General features: G+C 32.3%; 1 protein-coding gene across 1 annotated transcript; it reads right to left on the reverse strand.

The window, feature by feature from the left end:
- Positions 1-11,737: 11,737 nt before the first annotated feature.
- LOC123201692 (CLAVATA3/ESR (CLE)-related protein 3-like) lies at positions 11,738-12,052 on the reverse strand. The gene has a single exon (XM_044617268.1). It carries the CDS (start codon positions 12,050-12,052, stop codon positions 11,738-11,740), a length of 315 nt encoding a protein of 104 aa, XP_044473203.1.
- Positions 12,053-21,015: the final 8,963 nt, after the last annotated feature.

Raw genomic sequence — 21,015 nt, forward strand, 5'->3', positions numbered from 1 at the left:
TTCAATTAGGGTTGGATTCGAGCCGAGCCGAGCTCGGCTCGCAGCCAGCTCGGGCTCGGCTTGGTTTTTTTATGACCGGCTCGAGTTCAGCTCGGGCTCGACTCGAGCTGACCTCGGCTCGGCTCCAGTTCGGCTCATTTTCGGCTCGGTTCGGCTCATTTTTCATATCAAAACGGCATCGTTTTGTATATATATAAAAATCAAAACGACACCGTTTTGTATAAAATATTAAAAAAATCAACCGAGCCAACCCGAGCCAGCTCGAGCTCGGCTCGAGCTCGATCGAGCCAAGCAGAGCCCGGCTCGTTTCGGGTTCAAACCGAGCCGAGCCGAGCTCGAGCTCGAGCTGGCTCGGGTCGAATCCAGCCCTAATTTCAATAATGTTTGGACGAAAATCAATAATGTTTATTGGAAATATTTTTTATCCTGAATATCGTATGAAAATCCTTTATGCTCAATTATAGTCATTGTCTCAATCCTAATCTCTGTTGGCTTGAAACATTATCATTTTCAAATGCCAGTCAAATTACAGGATTTTAGTTTAATCACTCAGAAGACAATTATAGTAACTCCATGCCTTGTAGACTAAAAGTGATAAGAGAGAGCATAGAGATGTCACTAGGACCGGTCGGGCCGATCTTGATGTGCCCTATCAGGTCCACATGTTGGACTATGTCAAGCGTACCATTTGATGGGTTTTGTGTCGGGCCAATTGGGCAAAATCTGAAGGCCTAAGACACTGCTCAGAGCATCCAAGTCATGCCTCCATGGATCAGCCCAAAAACGGAAATTTTATTTAATTTTTTCATTATTTTGGTCTACTACAGTAATAGACCATACCAGATGGGTTGACCCATCCAAAACATTAATAAAAAAGTTAAAAAATTAGCCACTACAATATAAAGCCATGTCGAACTAGCCCATAGGCTTTACCTTATGACATGAGGCATGTCCCACTCAGTACACGGCCCTAGAATGTCTTAAGGTTTTTTGTGCCAAGCCTAAGTGGGTCGAGCCAGAAAAGTTGTGCCCATATCGGGTCACGGGTAGCCTAGCCTATCTAACACCTTTGAGAGAGAGTGACAAGCAACATAAATAGATATCATGTGACACTGGATATTAATAAATGAACCAATTGGAGCTTCATGCTAGTTTTATAGTCATTTTTATACATATTTATCAGCATTAGAGGAATATATAATTGGTGATCTTTTGCTATTCTATTAGTAAGTTTAATATTTTTGAAGCCATACTTCTTATGATGCAACAACACATTAAAATAGCAGGGGCCAAAAAGAACATCTTTCATTGAAGCCAATGCAGATTTAAACTAGCCAGACCTGCATTTATTCTCAACAACAACGCATACAGCAGAAAGCAGGGAAAAGATAAACATAAACAGAATTTAAAAAGACAGGATAAACAAAGTAAGACCAATGAGCTTAGAACATCCTGCTAGCTAGATAATAGAAAAGCAATATTATGTGTACCTATTTTTAGTACACAAATAAACACACACTTATGTGTATCATCACGTGATTGAGTGTTACTTTATCACTAATTTAAAATCAGACAATCATATGAAAACATAAATCAAATATGCACCCGTTTGTGTACTCAAAGTAGGTATGCATAATTTTATTATTTCAGGAAACGTTAAAACTACGTATACCCACTTTAAGTATAAAAATGTGTATGTATTTGATGTGTATCATCATATGATTGAGTGATTTTGAATTAATGATGAAGTAACACTCAATCACATGATAACACACATAAATACGTACTCATTTGTGTATTTAAAATGGATATGCATAGTATTGCTCTCTAGATAAATGCTGGGGGTAATGAGTGATGCTGAGGATCTGGGCCTCCTGGAGAAACTCTCTGGGAATCAGAACCAAGCATCAATCTCCTCCCATATTGTTGGAGTTTTGCTACATCGTAGCCTAATTTCCTTAGGACAAGTCTGCTGTCAATCTTTTCTGCTGAGGCTGCTGGGATATCATGAGAAATTTGAGCCTCTGAGCTCACTACAAGCACCAGTAACATAAGCGAAACTAAAAACACTTCAGCTTTTGATAAATTAGCCATGAACATAGCAGTTTAAAAGACTTAACAAGGTTAGAAATATGGCAAAGTAGTGAGATAGAGAACATGAAGAAGCCTTTTTATAGATTGGATCGTCCCACAAGCAGATAAACTTTGAAAATTGTCTGCTTTAATGGGTCAAACTCCATTAAAGCCTTAAAATCACATCGCACTACATCCATGTCAGAAAAACAAACTAATCTGCTTTAATGGGTCAAACTTGTCTATCTTCTCTTTGTCTGCGCTAACAGCCAGACTGTTTTCAAGTTCATGAAATCTGGTCACCTAAATTTGTCCTCTAATGTCGGCCATTATTGGCTTTATCCAATTCATCAACAAATTTCTTGTAAGCTGGCTCATGCTAAAAAAGGAATCATGCTAAAAAAGGCATCATGCTTTAAGGCTTTTGCTATTGCATATCTGATGTATATATCTCCAATACCCAGGAGAGATTTTGAGAGTTGCCTCTAAGAGCTTAGATTTTGGAAAGCTTTAATTTATGTTGATGCTTCAATCCTTTTGGCTGCTTCATGATTTTTTGCCACCTGTGGGATGACCCTTTGGCTTGTTTCACAGGTACAGCCAAATAAATTATTTTTTTATATGATAGGGATCGATTTTATGGACTGATAGTGGTCAAATAATCAATCATTTAGCTGAAATTTATAAGAATTAGAGTTGGATGAGTAAAAATTTATAAATCATGATGACCATATCCGTTCAACATCCAACACATAAGATCGCATTGATTTTTTTTGGAATTACGTGGAATGCACATACAAATTCTCATCCATTTGTAGCATCCTCTCCCGTAACTTGTTAAATTGGTTTAATAGTCTGATTCATTATCAAAATAGCATTTATAACATTCTCTCATAACTGGTTCTTATTGATTTATTAGTCTGACTCACCATCAAGATAACCTTTATAATATTCTCTCATAATTAGTTCTAATTAGTTTAATAGTTTGACCCACTAAGATAACGTTTATAATATTCTGATTCATTTGTAACATCTTAATTTAATAGTTTGACTCATTGTTTAATAGTCGAATCTACTATCAATATAACATTTATTATAATTTGGTTCATTTGTAATATCTTGGTTTAACAGTTTGACCCATTGTCATAAATCTTCTCTTGTTTATAACGTCTTTGTTTAATAGTCTGACCCATTATTATGAATCCTCTCATTTGTAAAATTCTGGTTTAATAGTTTGACCAACTATTGTAAAATTCTGGTTTAATAGTTTGACCAACTATCAAGATATCATTTATAATATTTTAGTCCATTTGTAACATCCCCAATAAAGACACATTGTCAAGATATTATTTACTTTAAACACACAGTCTAAATTGGTCTTACTTGTGGATTTTGTAAACTCAAAATGTATCTTTAGAACTTAAGTAACTCACAGACTATTTAATCATTCATATCTTAATATCTCAAGTGATGTGGAATGTATATATAAACCCAACATATCTTTCGTGTTTTATCAATATAAAGTTTGCCTAAAGGTGTCATAGATGTTCCAAAAATTAGCCATTAAAAGCTTTTTTTTCATGCATAGTTCATCATTAATATTTCAGGACGATAAAGTAGTCCATATGAACACATTTTCCCACTTACATTTCTGGATCCACCTTTACATGTGGGTTGAAGGAGATTGAAATTTTAGACGAATTTCTGCCTTATCGTTGACTGATGAAAATGGCTGAGTTCGACTTTTGATGAATGGCAGCCATTTGCATCATGCTTTTAAGTGGATGAAGTTGATAGAATGGAGTCGTGTATATCGACTTACAGCAATGACCGACAGCAATGGTGTCATGTCCTACTCTCTGCTTTTTAAAGTAAACGTATGAACTATTTTGTCTACGTTTGGTATTTGGCATGCATATGGTTGCATTGTATATGATCATCTAAGCTAGGTTATTCACTTAAGCACATGGTTGCATTGTCTGTATTCGAATTAGTTATTTATTGTCTAAGTGTATTGTTGTGATTCTGTATTGGTGTCCTCATTTGCCTTGCTCTTGTTGGGTGTATGAACTTACTTTTGTCTTCAAATAGATTAACCTATTTATTTTCTTTGTTTCAAGGGCGAAATTTTTTACTGTCATTTTTTGTCAGGTTCATTTGTTTCTGTAGAGCTTAGTACTGCAATTTTTCTTCTATGCTTTATTTTTTAACTTTGTCTAGCAGGTTAGCTTGATTGATCAAATCGTGGGATACAAATCAAGTTACTAATGCTTGAAGAGAATTCGAGACCAGGGTTTTAAAGGGATTTCAGCTTGAATAATTGATTGGGATAGTCAAAGTGTTTTAGATATGAGGATAAACTTTTGTACATTAATTTTTGCTTGTTTTTTATGTTGAGTTTATTTTTAGTGGATTACCTTGACAAGGTCTCATAGATGTAGGCTATATTAATTCTTGGTTGAACAATAAAAAAATGGGTTGTGTCCACTTACTTCTATGCATTTGCTGGTTGTTTGATTACTGTGAGAGACTATCAATATTAACATAGTACATCTCACCTTACTGGTTTTCAATTGGTATCGCAGCGGGTTCAAAATTTTCTCATATTTAGTAGATCCTCTTGGGTTTGGTTTTTAGTCTTCTTCTTTGGTTTATTTACTACTTTTTCATTTTTCTCATTTTTGATAAACTTGTTTCTTTCTCTTAATAGATTTTTTCTGAGGAGGTTGATAAACTATAAGACTTCTCATATTACATAGAACTAATTATCTATATTAGAAGGGGAAGATGAGAGCATTTTCTAGATATATGTTGTTAATGATTTGTTGCCTCTTATAATTATTGTAGATGATATTTCTATTAGAGTAGGTGCTCTAATATTGATCATCTTACTCATGTAATAATAGTTGTATTACGATATTATTAATAAAATGGCATTATTTCATCATTGATTTTATTACTTTTTGTAATTAGATGAATGGTCCTTAAGATGACAAAATTGTAGTGTGGGAATCAATGTGTAGCATTGATCATGAGAACTCTATAAATACAAATAATATCCATTCTAGAAATGTTCTTATTCTTGGTACTATTTTGACCTAAATCATAGTAATACAATTATAACTATTATAATGTTGAATAATCTTACTTAAAGGTAATGACATATTTCTCATGTTAAGATTGTTTGTTGATAACATGGTATAACACATGAGTACATGTTAAATAGACATATTCACCAAATTGACCGACTAAGGCTAACCTCTAATGAGGTATCATAGCCATCCAAATGATGGGTGATGGATTATTGATTTGTCATAAATCTAGACACTACTTACATGATAAAGAGCCCGTGGATCATACATAAAAAAGGGTAGATCACAAAATCTTAAGGCCTTGGGTTATATAAAATGAATCATGTCCAAAATCTGATATGATTTTCGAGCTCTATGTATAAGATTGTTAGACTCAATAATGACTACGTTGATTGAAGGGTCAAAGCTGAAATAACCCAAAAATGGAAGGGTTGGAATGAAATGTTTGAGAGTTAACTATATCCAAAATGAATAAAAGAAATTAAATTATTAGATAAGTGTCAGGTCAAATGAACATGTCTTCATTATGAGTAAATGGATTTTATTATCTCTAATTGTCCTTATTCAATATGCCATCACATAACTTGAGAATCAATCACATAATTAATGTAAATTGATATGGTATCACATGAACGATCATGAATGTACACTAAACGGTTATTTAAATGATGTGTTATATGTCTGTCCTAGATATATCACACTCATAAGTGGCATTACCACTCCTTGGAAATTGGCTGCATATGCAAACTATTTAATTTGTATGTCATTTTTCATACGCTCTCAACAAAACATGATTTCATCAATCCCAAGGTGTCATATAGAAACTTAGAGCCCTCTATTTTCTCTGTGTCAGTGTGCCTCATATGAATCACCTTGGCATTATCCTATCCTATGTTAGCTTGAATAGCTACACTCACACAAGATTATCGTTAAAAGAATACATGAGAAAGTACCTAAAAACACCCATTGATGGTGTGACGACATGTTATGCATATCCTATAAATTGGATCTTGGTTAATCGGGGATGAATATCATGCTATGTTTTAAATTTTAAATTTTACGATCATTGCCCTTATTGATATATTGAGCCAACGATAAAATCAACAGTTTGTACACCCAAACTTATCGAACCATGGATTACTATCGAATTAAAACTCTCCAAATGGAATTTTAAAGTCATTCATGCTATTTTTAATGTTATTTCAATTAATCAAATAAAAATAATAGTCAATTGTGAGATTGTTAAGGATGTTTGGGATAAATTTTGAATTAAAGAAGAAGAAACGTCAACACCATTAAATCTTGGAACGACAATTTTCAAACCCTTGAAATTCTAAGGTGGTAAATTAGGTGAATTGGAGATCTCCACTAGCACACTTTGATTCGGAGATGAAGGCTGAGATTTTTCAAATCTGAATTCATCAGCAACAGTTGTTCTTGCTCGTCCACTTTCCCTCCACGGATGACTTCGAACGCATAGACGCCATCAATGACGATGAAAGCACCAATTGTTAGACTCTCAAGAGAAAGACTTAGAATTAGAAAGGGAAAAAAGAAATAAAAATGGGGATGAGAAATGGAAGAGCAGAGAAAAAGAGGACAGGAATTTTTGAAATTATCCTCTATGACCTCCTCCCTCTCTTCCCAATATGGTGTTCAAAAATATCAAGTAATTAAACTGAACCAAAAATCGAACAGAAAAATAGGTTATTTGAAAATCTTATTTGGACACTAATTCAAAAATATGAAAAAGCTGATGTTTTGATTGGTTACTAATTTATTAATTTTTTAAAATTGATTAACCGAACTGAACAAATTTATAAAAAAAATAAAATATTGAACAAATTTTTAAAAAATTAGATAAAATGATAAAATAGAAAAATATTTTGAAATTCGGTTAATCAAAAGTTTGGTTCGGTTAATTTGTATTTTCAGTTTGATTCAAAATCAATTAATCTTTAAAGTGATTCAGTTTTAGATTATGATTTTCTTCAAATCGAAAATTCAGTTTAATTTGAAAAATTGTCAAACTGGGTTTAAACACCCGTACTTCCCATTCATGCTTTATTCAATAAACCAAAACTAATAGTAAAAATTGTAACACAACAAGTTACCAGACTTTTTAACAAAACATAAGTTTTCTCACACGATTCTATTTCTCAATTTATGATAAATCTGGTAGGCTTTATAATCCGTTGCTTTGGCCTCTTCCCCATGTCACTAATATCGTCTAAAGCCTCTACTATATATTTTTTTAAAGAAAACTTCACTTAAATTAGAATGCCTTTTTGTGGCTGAATCAATCACCTAAATTGATGACACTTTAAGTCTAGTAACTAACCCTATAATCACTGTATTAAGTAAGTCCGGAGTTTAATTTTGATATCACTACAAAAAAAAAAAAAGCTTTAATAAGGGAAAAAATTCTTCAACTCCGATTGTTAATACTTTTAACAAGAAAAACTACAATAATAGTTGATGATAAAATTTTTTAGATTGTTAAAACTTTTTAACAATAGAAAATATACTTTTAACGACCATTTTCCCCAGTTAAAATCATAAATTTATAGTTGAAAGCTACAATGTAGTTTTTTTGGTAGCGTCTATCATCAACGAGTTTTGAATCAGAATATGTATTGGGCTTGTAAGTATGAAAATCATATATTGAGCCTATAAGTATGAAGATCAAAACTCATATTACATAAAACTAATTAGTTTGTGTTAAGGTTCAATCTCCTACATTTATATACCACTCACTTATTTTGAATTTATTAAATGTGGAATTTAGTTTTCAACACCCTCTCTCAAATGCAACCGCCATAGGGTGTTAGGCCCGCCGCTTGACTAAGTCTATTTTTAGACAGGTGCATTGTTGCTTATATTCAGGAATACTTTAAGCTATTAGACCTCTTGTTTAACTCATACTTAAATACCATATCGGAATATATATTACGCCTATAAGTGTGGAGAAACCCAAACCCCCTCATTTGAAAATTCCACATCATTTGCTATTCAAGTTACCCCATAAAAGAGTTTTCTTCTACTCGCATCACGGAAAGTAATCAATTAAGATCCGTTGAATTAATGAATCTTTGAAGATGAGTTAGTAGGATAACAAAAATGCTTTACCCATGCAAATTACTTCACATTCCGATTAAATTGTATGGTTAAGAAATAAATTAATCAAGATTTGAGAGCCAATGTGAAGTATAATTTACTTCATATCAATGGAACTTACCCGAATAAATAGAAAACCAGCCTAGCTACATTGAGTGGGACTATTTGCATCCTGTTATAATTTAATAACTCTTTAATTTACAACCAAATTTCTATGTACAAACATTAAATTATTTCATATATTAACATTTTCCCAATAAACGATGGAACAACAATTGTGTTGAAAATTTATGAAAATAGTTTTGTTCTAAAATTCCAATCTTCGTTTTTATAGGAACAACCAAAAGACTTATTCCCACCTAAGGTTTAGTTCATTAACAAGGTTTCAACTGTTAATTTTGAAAAATTCAAATACTCACTCGTTAACTGTTATTATTAGTAAAATTCATTAGTAATAAGGGTGTAATTGACATTATACTCAATAATATTAAAAAACAAAATTTACCATTTTTTCAACTTGATTTTAAAAACTCACTTCTCCCCCCTCCTCCAACATAATTTTGAAAACTCACATTTTTCCTTTTGTTAGAGTTTCTTTTCTTTAACTCAATACAAAAGGCCCCATTGAAAATTATAGTCACACCCTAAAAATTGTATTCTCTTTTAGATAACTGTTCTTCCCTGTCCAACTGTGTGAATCCATCCTCCAACACCCTCTCCCTCTTCGGTGATATTTTTGGCCCCTCTATTGAAGTTTCGATCGTAAACAAGTGAGAGATCTACCCCTCTCACTCTTTTTTTCGGCAAGAGTCAATGCTCTCCTTCTCTCATCACGGTTAAAGAAGAAGGTCATCAACGCTGGTCACGTCAGCATGATTCCTTTTGTCTGTTGTATCTCAATCCAATCATCCTTTTTTGGAATCACGCAGAAGAACGTCATCTTAATTCCTCAGTTATTTGTAGGCAACGTCAGTTTTCTTCATTGGTAAGATTGAGCTGTTGTTCCTTGGTTTTTTTCCATCAGAGATTAAGGGAGAAATTTGCTGGAGTTGGCTGTGAAAATGGTGGAAGACAGGGGTGAAAGTGTAAACATTTCAAAACTTTCTAGGGTGGTTATAAGATGAAAAATATGAATAATATGAAACCATAGAATAAGGGGAAAAATGTTAGTTTTCTAAATAATACATTTTTTCATCAAATTTTGGTTTTCCACATGTGTCTATACATATTTATTAAAAATAATAAATAAATAATTTGCAATTAAATCAACAGAAAATACTAAAAAAATTAGATAATAAGTGAATATTTGAATTTTTTAAAGTTAACAGATGAGATTTTGTTAATTGACTAAACCTTATGTAAGAATAAGTCATTTGACCTATAAGAATTGGCCATTTTATTTATTTTTGACAAAGAACCTTCGCCAACCTTTTTGTAATAATTGAAATGGGAAATATAATCAAATTATTTACAAGAACAAATTGTAATACTTAATCACATAATAATATATTATCTATATACTTAAATTGTGTACTAAAAGTGAATACATATAACATTGTTTTTTCACATTTACCACAAAATTATGATAAATTTTAGGTCTAGAAGATATTGAAAAACCTTTGTACCAATCAAATTAAAGAAAGCAACAGCCTCGATATCCTTTATATGGCCTATAAAATAATAATAAGAAAAGTGAAAAAAAAAAAAAAAGAGAAAAGTGCAAGAGGCAATATGGTTTCGGTCGGTCGGTCGGTCGGTTGTCTAAGTGCCGACTTCGGCTGATTCTAAACCTTTTAATATAATCCACTTAAGCGCTCCACTGATCTAATTTCTCTGTGGCTCTGCTGATGATGATCATCACTAAAATACAGAGCTCCATTGCTGTTTCACGCTAATGCCCTTTTCTTCCTTTTTTATGTTCAATTCATGAGCTACTCGACAAAGTTTTCTCGTTCTTTATAACACTCAAAAGACTGCTAGTTGAAATGGGAAAAAAAAAAGAAAAAAGAACAATTCTAAACCATGTCATCTGCATTTTATAGGTTCAGCAATAGCATAGTTTTCTACCCACTGAATTTCTATACTAAAAATGTGCACCCAAAACCTAATTATATTGGGAAAAAAAGTAATTGTCAAATGCCATAAATGTCATTTCAAAAAAAAAAATCTTTGGCCAGAATCCTTGAATAGTACGAAAAATGTATCATCTAGTCGAAAATGACAACAAATAAATGTGATTTCACCTTCACGATATGATTCTATGGGAATTATTACGTCAAAATCTCACCTGACTTTGTGCGACTCTAGTGTCAAAGACTCTACTTGACTTGGTGAGATTCTAGCGAAATTGCACCTAGGTAGATGTGTTTGACTAATGTGATCAAGCCAAATCAACTTTTTCGGTGCAATTTTGCTCATAGAATATGAATAGGTTTTTGTTAGGTTTTTGTTATGCAGCGAAAATATAAGACACAACTTCTATACTATTGAATATAATAAATAATTAAAGCAGAAAATAAAATACAGAAAAATAAAAGAAAGAGAACACAAGAATTTACGAGATTCGGTAAATATACCTACGTCTTCGATGCCGCTGACTACTTTCACTATCTCCAAAGAATAGTTATAAAAGGAAAAATAAATTATTAGAGATCCCTAATAATAGGATTCTCTCAATACAATTGTATTTGATTACAACTATCTTAGGGATGATTTTGAATTAAAATCAAGGTCTTTATTTATAGCCTTTGATAAAATATAAAAAGATTAAATTAATAGATATGAGACATAAAAAGTCACTTAGTTCAACAGTTTTTAGCGATCAGATCACAAGTAATATGGTAAATTTAAAATCTTAAATAGTTAAGCGTAATATAATCATTAACGGATTAGCTTTTAGGGAATTCATAGTTTAAGAATTTAATCAATGGAATTAGTTTGCCAAACCTTGGGTGGGAAATTATAATTTACATACAATGAAAGTGCATTAAATGTTTTAAGGTGATAACTGAAACTTCTTTTAAACAAGGCTTGACTCAATGACCTAATTTTGTATATTTCTTTAAAGAGGAATGTTATATATACATATTTTTAATTCAAAATCATTTAATTATATTATAATATATTATTTATATATCTAAATTATATTCTAAAAATATGTATATATAATTTTATTGATTTTTTAATTACATACGTACACATTGAATATATAATTTGTTTTAGTGAGTTAAATTCACAAGAAGAGCCTTTTATATATAAAAATCATTTATCACTCTTCAAATTTTATAATATTAATACCAAAAATGTAAACGCTCAATTTTATTGGACGAGAATACGACAATATTTCAATTATGGAGTACCACATAAGTGTTAGTGGCTTCTTTGTATTATTTAAAGACGATGCAAAACCAGAACAAGTTTTACAGGATTTTTGTTAACATCACTTGAAGAAGTTATTAATGGTGATGAGGATCAGGGCCTCCAGGACTCACTCTCTTGGAATCAAAAAACCTGCCGAGAAGCTCTTGTCTTTTTACACTTTCTTTGAACATTTCCATGGCCTTCTCCATCAACACACGACCCCTATCGTTCAAATATCGTTTGGACTCAAAATGCCTTTCGATGATCTTCTGTTTCTGCAAACTCGTCCTGGAAACTTCTTCCAGGCTCTTCAAAAATGTCGCATCGCTATCAAGAGGGCGAGTTTGAGAGATTAAAATGATGTCCGAAAGCAAGAAGAGGCATAACAAAAACCTGAAGCTAAAGGCCATTTTTTTACCGAAGCTAGCTGTCTCTGAAGTCAGAAGCTGGAGTATGATGTGAAGCGTAGTATTTGAGAGCAAGAGTGAGTTGCCTTTTATAGAGCTCAATCTGTCCATCCCACTTGTAATATTAAACTTTATGACAACTTTAGTGCTCATTCAATAATATTTTTTCCATTCCTACATCAGTCAAATTAGCTTAAGGCACCACACCAAGGGTCAGGTAATATTTTATTATAAAAATATAATATTATCAAAAAAAATAGATTATTTAAAAAATTATTAAGTATAAATTATTATTATGTATAAAAATAATTGATAAATATAAATAATTATTATATTTAATTAGATATAATTAAAAAATATTTTAATATTATTTTATTTAAATAATCTTGATATAATTCTTTTAAAATAACTTTCATGTGATTTATCATATTAATTAAAAAAAGGATATTTTTCACTTAACAAATTAATATATAAAAATAAAATTATAACAAAACAGAAATTATATTATTAATTTTTTAATAATAAAAGTGGAGATAGAAAATCTAAAGTAAAGAGTACATTGACTCGAACTTCTCAATTATATCTATTGTTTTTAAATCAGATCGGATTGATTGATTCAATTAAGATAACCAGAAACCAGTCTACACCCAACTCGGTTATCATAAATTAGTGAATTGTTTTGCAATTTGGTTAAACTCAATGGACTAGATGAACTGATCAAACGAATTGAATTGAGTTTACCTCACTTTTACATATTTTTAGTTTTCTCATATTCCAACAGTAGACTGAAGGCAATAATTATCTCGAGCCTCGTGTGATTAATGCCCAATCATCTCTCTCTTGAATCTTGCATTTGTTTTTTTAATATTTTTCACAATTTTTTCCTATTATCAATTTTGTCTTATATATATGAATGTATTTGCCTAAAATTATATATATAAACTTTTACATAAAACAGTGAAATATCATGGTATAATTGAATAATTTTAAATTAAAAATAAAATAATATTCAATTACATAATGATATATTATCATTCAAATATAAATTTATATCCAATATTTATAATAAATTTGTATATTAATTCTTTTCTTTATTTATGTAATCGGGTATGAATTGTTTAATTAATATATTTAAAATTGTTTTTTCTCCTTTTGAGTTTTTTTTTATTTTTCTAAATAGAAATCTATGTTTCAAATAAGTAAATACACTTTATTGTTATTGATAATTGTACAAAGCTGCTTATAATGATATGATTTATATTTAAAAAATGTGTTAAATAGTTATTATCATTTAAAAAATTCATAATAATTTGAGAATAAGTTGAACCACAACTTAGTGAGAGAATCGGATTCATCATCGGTCTGGTTTTAAAAACCTTGGCCATACCCACCAAAACAACACTATAAGGCCGCTAGTGTTGGAATCAATTCGAGCCGAGTTCGAGCTCAAGCTTGGCTCGACTTACATATAATAGAGCTCGAGCTAATCGAGCTTGTTACACTTGAGCTGGAACTTGACTCAAGTTTGACTTAGCTCATTTTGAGTTTAAATTTTTGATTAATTTGTTATTAAAATGATGTTGTTTTAATACATATTGGTTAAAATAAAGTCGTTTTGTATAAAAAATTTTAACTCATAAACTTTGACAAGCAAGCTTGAGTTAAAACTCACTCGAGCTTGCTTATGACTAGCTTGTTTTAAGCTTGTTTAAGTTAGAGTTTGAATAAACTCGATTTGAATCTACCCTAAGGGCAACTAACTCCACTAGCTAGCCACATGCTTACACGAAAGTCAATGGCATAATGAAAGTGACCAACCTTTAGTCCAGAGAGTAGAAAACGGAACTCTTATAAGTTAACAACAATTTCTCGTGATTTACTTATTATACCTTTTGCACCCTCTGTCACCACGGATAAGGATCACTTTTTATTAAATTTGAAGCACAACCATCCACCTTCCATAGCAATTTAATATGTCTAAATTCATTGTGCAATGATTTTGATACTCTAAATTTGTAATTATATTTGTAACTCAGTCCTCTTATTTTATAAATTGAGGATTGTACATAGACTTAGAGAAGACAATTGTCACATACATGTTTTCACTGCCAAATTGTAAATAGAAATCCTAGTGGTATAACTTTTGAGTAACAGACCATCTTCCTTAAATTCAATTTTCCCTATGCTGCCTAGCCTGGCCCAAAGCCCTGGAAAATGTCCCGATCTGATACGGTAGAATACCGAACCAGACCCATGGGCCTAGACACAAAGCCTGTTGGCCAACCTAGCCTAATCCTGTTCATATAATATTAAAATAAATGAATAATTCATTAATAATTATGATATTAAAAATTAATTTTTTTATTAAAATTAATAGGTCGAGTCACAGGCCTTATTCATCCTATGGGCCAGCCGGGCTCAAAGGCCCGGCATGTGGACACCTCTAGCCTAAACACATTAATATACACCTTAAATTTCTAATTTCTCAAGTAGAACTTGAAAATGTCCTAGGTGGCTTCTCTCTAGTTAAACTCAAGTGATTCTTATAGCCAGTCTTTTTGACCTATGATCTCAATCAATAATAATAATTCATGCATACAATCCATGTAACTAGCAAAAACTAATTGGTTTATATTAAAGTTCAATCTAGCACACTTATATATCACTTACTTATATTATTTTTATTTAATATGAGATTCTTTAGGACCACTCGTTTGGTTTTGAGCTTTGATACCATATAGAAATATGTTGGGTTCTGATACCATATAAAAATATATTGGCCTATAAGTATAGAGATTAAAATTCATATTACACAAAATCAATTGACTTTTATTTAGTTCAATCTACACCACTTATATACTACTCACTTATATTATTTTTATTTGATGTGAGACTCTTTAGTCTCCAATTCTCAACCAACTCCCATTCAGCACTCAACATTACAATGGTTCCTCCCCTCCCAAACTTACTAGAAGGGAGAGCTCCAAGTACAAACAGTAGAGCAACAAGAAATAGAAGATTTTTTAATCATCCCAATCACCTAAAATTAGTATCTTTATTTCATTGCTGGCATTTACATCACATTGATAGCAACGGAAGAAACAAGTTAAAAGAAGAGAAAAACTAACCCCACGTACAAATAGTATAACAAATTCTCATAACCGAAGACTTAAATTGAGTTTACACAATTCGGATGAAACATTTGGCGAATTATGAACACGACAACTTCCAGGCCAAATACTATCGGTTGCCTCTTCAAGTGCAAAGGGTGGCCATGTTGTCCCAAATCCAAACCCTGTGCTGCCTTGAGCAAATTTTGCAACCATACAAGAGTCTTCTCTGTTGGGTTTGTGGACAACTGAATGAGTTTGAACACTCAATGATCTAACAGGAAGAGAATAAGAAGGAAAACCTATAGATGTCATCATCATTCTGTGGGAATAATGGAAGCTTTTAAAAGCTCCTCTTTCTCTTTTGTGTGCATTCTCATAACCACCCAACGCTTGTGAACTGTAAAACTTCCTCAAGCAGAAGTTGCATCAAAAGATCTTGCCTCTGCCGCTTGCAGGTTTTGATTGCGGGTCATTCTTGTTTAGGTCTAAACTCAGCAATTCACCTATATGTTCATCGTCGATTCTAATTTCTTCATTGTCCTTTGTTTCTGGGTCAGCATGATATTGATTGTTGCATGATATCTTTTCAGCTTCTTCTTCTGTCTGGCCTGACACGCAGGCCTTACCTCACTATTTGCTCAGCCCACAGCCTAGCACGGTCCAGGTTTTTCCATGCCAAGCCTAAGTGGGCCAAGCCAAAAAAGTCATGTCTTGCCACGCCGCGACCAGCTTGACCTATTTAACACCTCTAAGAGAGAGTGACAAGGAACATGAAAAAAAAATGAAAGCAATTGGAACTTCACGCAAAAGTTTTAGTCATATATATATCAGCATCACAGGAATATCAGGAATATATAGTTGGTGATCTTTAGTTGATCTATAAATGAGTTTAATTTTTTTTTAAGCCATATTTCTTTTGATGCAACAACACATGAAAAATAGCAGGGGCCAAAAAGACCATCTTTCATTAAACCACTGCAGCTTTAAACTAGCAAGACCTGCATTTATTCTCAACAACAACATATACAACAGAAAGTGAGGAAAAAATAAAACATAACAGAATTTAAACAAGAAAGGATAAATAAAGTAAGATCAATGAGCTTAGATCATACAGCTAACTACATAATAGAATAACAAAATATAGTAATTCTCCTGGTTTATTGTATGTTCATATTAACATCCACAATTTTATGGGATATTCTAGGAAACAATAAAACTATATGCGCGTACTATGTTGAGTATATAAATGAATACATATTTTGAATTAATGAAAAAATAACACTCAATTACACAATGACACATAAATGTGTATCCATTTATGTACTTAAAGTGGGTATACATAACATTGCTCTCTAGGAAAATGCGGGGGGTAAAGAGTGATGCTGAGGATCTGGGCCTCCTGGAGAAACTCTCTGGGTTTCATAACCAAGCATCAACCTCCTCCCATGGAGTTTTGATACATGATATCCAAATTTCCTTAGGATAAGTTTGCTATCAATCTTTTGTGCTGAGGCTGCTGGGATACCATGAGAAATTTTTGCCTCTGAGCTCACTACAAGCACCAGTAACATAAAGGAAGCTAAAAACACTACAGCTTTTGATAAATCAGCCATGGATATCGCAGTTTAAAAGACTTAATAAGGTTAGAAAGATGGCAAAGTAGTGACATAGAGAAATGAAGAAGCCCTTTTATATTGGATCGTCGCAAAAACAGATAAACTTTGAGACTTGTCTTCTCTGATGAGAAACAAAACTAATCTGCTTTTATGGGTCAGTCTCCATTAAACCTTAAAATCACATCGCACCATCCATTTCACGGATGGCAAAGGGTTTTTTATTTTTTATTTTTGGCGTCGTTGTCTGCCTCTACTGGCATCATGGGAAGTAGTAAGTTATGATCCTTTGAATTAACGAATCTTTGAAGATGAGTTGGTAGGAAGACAAAAATGTTTGACCCATGCAAATTACTTCACATTCCGATTAAATTGTATGGTTAAGAAATAAATTAATCAAGATTTGAGGGCCAATGTGAAGTATAATTTACTTCATATCAATGGAACTCACCCGAATAAATAGAAAACCAGCCTGGCTACATTGAGTGGGGCTATTTGCACCCAACTATAATTTAATAACTCTTTAATTTACAACCAATTGTCTATGTACAACCATTAAATTATTTCATATATTCTCATTTTTCCCGATTAAAAAAAAAAAATCAATGGAACAACAATTTTGTTGAAAATTTATGAAAAGAAGTTATGTTCTAAAATTCCTATTATCTTTTTTATAGGAATGGCCAAAAAACGTGAGGTTTAATTCATTAACAAAATTTTACCCATTAACTTTAAAACATCTAATTGTATTCTTTTTTTCTAATAATCATTTTCTTGATTTGATAGTGTAATTTCTAACCCCCACCCCTCCCCCCCCCCCCCCCCCCCCCCCCATGATATTCATGGCCCCTTATTGAAGTTTTTGTCGAAAACAAGCAAGAGATTCAGCCCTCTCACTTATTTATTTATTTTTTTTTGCGAGAGTCGATGCTCTCCTTTGCTTGTCACAACGAAGGAGGAAGGTCATTGACACTCATCACGTCGGCTTGGTTCCCTCCCTCTTCCGTATCTTGATCCAACCATCCTTTTGTTAAATCACACGCAAGAACGTCAATTCAGTTCCTCAGTTATTTGTCAACAACGTTGGTTTTCTTCATCAGCAAGATTGAGTTGTTGTTCCTTAGTTTTCTTCGTCGATCAAAGATGAACGGAGAAATTCGCCAGAGTTGGTTGTGAAAATCATGGTAGACAAGGATGAAAGTGTAAACATTTCAAAACTGTGGGTGCGGCTACAAGAGGGAAAATCTGAATAATATGAAATCTTAGGACAAGAAAAAAAGTTAGTTTTTTGAATAATACACTCCTTCATCCAATTTTGGTTTTCCATGTGCATCTATCCATATATTTTTAAATAGTAAATTAGTAATTTGCAATTAAACTAACAAAAGATACTAAAAGAATTGGACGGTAGGTGAGTATTTTGATTTTCCCAAATTAACAGGCAAAACTTTGTTAATTGGCTAAAGCTTAGGTGGGAATAACTCTTTTGGCGTATAAGAATTGGCCATTTTATTTATTTTTGACAATGAACCTTTCCCAACCTTTCGGTAATAACTCAAATGGGAAATATAATCAAACTATTTACAAGAACAAATTCCACATTCAATAAAACTATGTATGTGTATTTTTTTGTCCACAAATTAGATATATAAATAATAATTATCTTGTTATTACATTATTTTAAATTAAAAATAAAATAATATCAAATCACATGATAATGCATCATCTAAATATTCAAATTGTATACTACAATGTGTATATATAAGATTGTTCTTCCACATTTAACACAAAATAAAGCAATTACAATAAATTAAAGGTCTAAAAGATTGAAAAATCTTGTTCCAATCAAATTAAAGGAAGCAACAGCCCCGATATCCTTTATATGGCCTAAAAAATAATGATAAGAAAAATGAAAAAAAAAAAAGAGAGAGAGAGAGAGAAGTGCAAGAGGCAATTTGGTTTCGGTTGGTCGGTTAACTAAGTGCCGACTTCGGCTGATTCTAAACTTTTTAATAGAATCCATTTTAGGTCCACTAATCTAATTTCTCTGTAGCTCTGTCTGTTGTCGATGGTCATCCATTAAAATACAAAACTCCATTGCTGTTTCACACTAATGCCCTTTTCACCTTTTTTATGTTCAATTCATGAGCTACTCGACAAAGTTTATCTCATTCTTTATCACCCTGAAATGACTGCCAATTAAATGGGAAAAGAATAAACAGTCGCAAACCATGTTCCCATCTGCATATTCCAGGTTTAGCAATACCATATTTTCTACCCACTGAATTTCTAACCTAAAAATTTTCATCCATAACCTAATTATATAAGAAAAAACTAATGATCGAACGGTATAAATGTCATTTCCTCTTCCAAAAATTTGAAAATAAAAAATTTAAAAAAATCTTTGATCAAAATCATAGAATGGCACAAAAAAAAAAAAATGATCTAATCGAAATTGCATTAAGTGAGATTATACCTTTTCAGTGCGATTTTATTATAATTGCTCCAAGCAAGTGTGATTCCCTCATCAAATTCTCACTAGGCTTAGTGCAACTCGAGTTTCAAAATCTCTCTTGACTTGGTGAGATTCTAACAAAATCACATCTAGATAGGTGTGTTAGGTCGGTGCAATCTAGCCAAAGCAACTTTCTTGGTGCAATTTTGATTGTGGAATCTAATTAGATTATTAGCAATCCTATCAAGGATAATATGATAAATTTTAAATTTTGAAATAGTTAGGCATAATATGGTTATTAACGGATTAGCTTTTGGGTGAAATTTTGTAGTTAAAGAATTTGGTAAACAGAAACTTAGTTTTGCTAAACCTAGGGTGGGAATTAGTGATTTACATAGACAATAAAGTCACTTATTTTTTTAAGAAGCAACACACTTTTAAGTATACAAATTAATATATAAATAATATGTTATAATGAAATTAGTACACAAGTTGACCGGTCTAGATTTTTTATATGAACAAACATAGTTATCAAACTTTAATCTTTCACGAAAGAGTTATTTCACTTAACCATTCAAATTAACTCTTGAGATCAATTTGTTTACATATTAAAGTATTACTTTAGTGGAAAAACTAACCCCACGTACAAATAGTATAACAAATTATCATAACCGAAGACTTAAATTGAGTTTACACAATTCGGATGAAACATTTGGCGAATTATGAACACGAAAACTTCCAGGCCAAATACTATCGGTTGCCTCTTCAAGTGCAAAGGGTGGCCATGTTGTCCCAAATCCAAACCCTGTGCTGCCTTGAGCAAATTTTGCAACCATACAGGAGTCTTCTCTGTTGGGTTTGTAGACAAGTGAATGAGTTTGAACACTCAATGATCTAACAGGAAGAGAATAAGAAGGAAAACCTATAGATGTCATCATCATTCTGTGTGAATAATGGAACCTTTTAAAAGCTCCTCTTTCTCTTTTGTGTGCATTCTCATGACCACCCAACGCTTGTGAACTGTAAAACTTCCTCAAGCAGAAGTTGCATCAAAAGATCTTGCCTCTGCCGCTTGCAGGTTTTGATTGCGGGTCATTCTTGTTTAGGTCTAAACTCAGCAATTCACCTATATGTTCATCGTCGATTCTACTTTCTTCATTGTCCTTTATTTCTGGTTCAGCATGATATTGATTGTTGCATGATATCTTTTCAGCTTCTTCTTCTGTCTGGCCTGACACGCAGGCCTTACCTCACGATTTGCTCAGCCCACAGCCTAGCACGGTCCAGGGTTTTCCATGCCAAGCCTAAGTGGCCCAAGCCAAAAAAGTCATGTCGTGCCACGCCGCGACCAGCTTGACCTATTTAACACCTCTAAGAGAGAGTGACAAGGAACATGAAAAAAAAATGAAACAATTGGAACTTCACGCAAAAGTTTTAGTCATATATATCAGCATCACAGGAATATTTTGGTGTTCTTTAATTGATCTATAAATGAGTTTAATTTTTTTTAAGCCATATTTCTTTTGATGCAACAACACATGAAAAATAGCAGGGGCCAAAAAGACCATTTTCATTAAACCACTGCAGCTTTAAACTAGCAAGACCTGCATTTATTCTCAACAACAACATATACAACAGAAAGTGAGGAAAAAAATAAAACATAACAGAATTTAAACAAGAAAGGATAAATAAAGTAAGATCAATGAGCTTAGATCATACAGCTAACTACATAATAGAATAACAAAATATAGTAATTCTCCTGGTTTATTGTATGTTCATATTAAC

The sequence above is a fragment of the Mangifera indica genome, chromosome 18 (genome assembly GCF_011075055.1).
Source record: "Mangifera indica cultivar Alphonso chromosome 18, CATAS_Mindica_2.1, whole genome shotgun sequence".
Classification (NCBI taxonomy): Eukaryota; Viridiplantae; Streptophyta; class Magnoliopsida; order Sapindales; family Anacardiaceae; genus Mangifera; species Mangifera indica.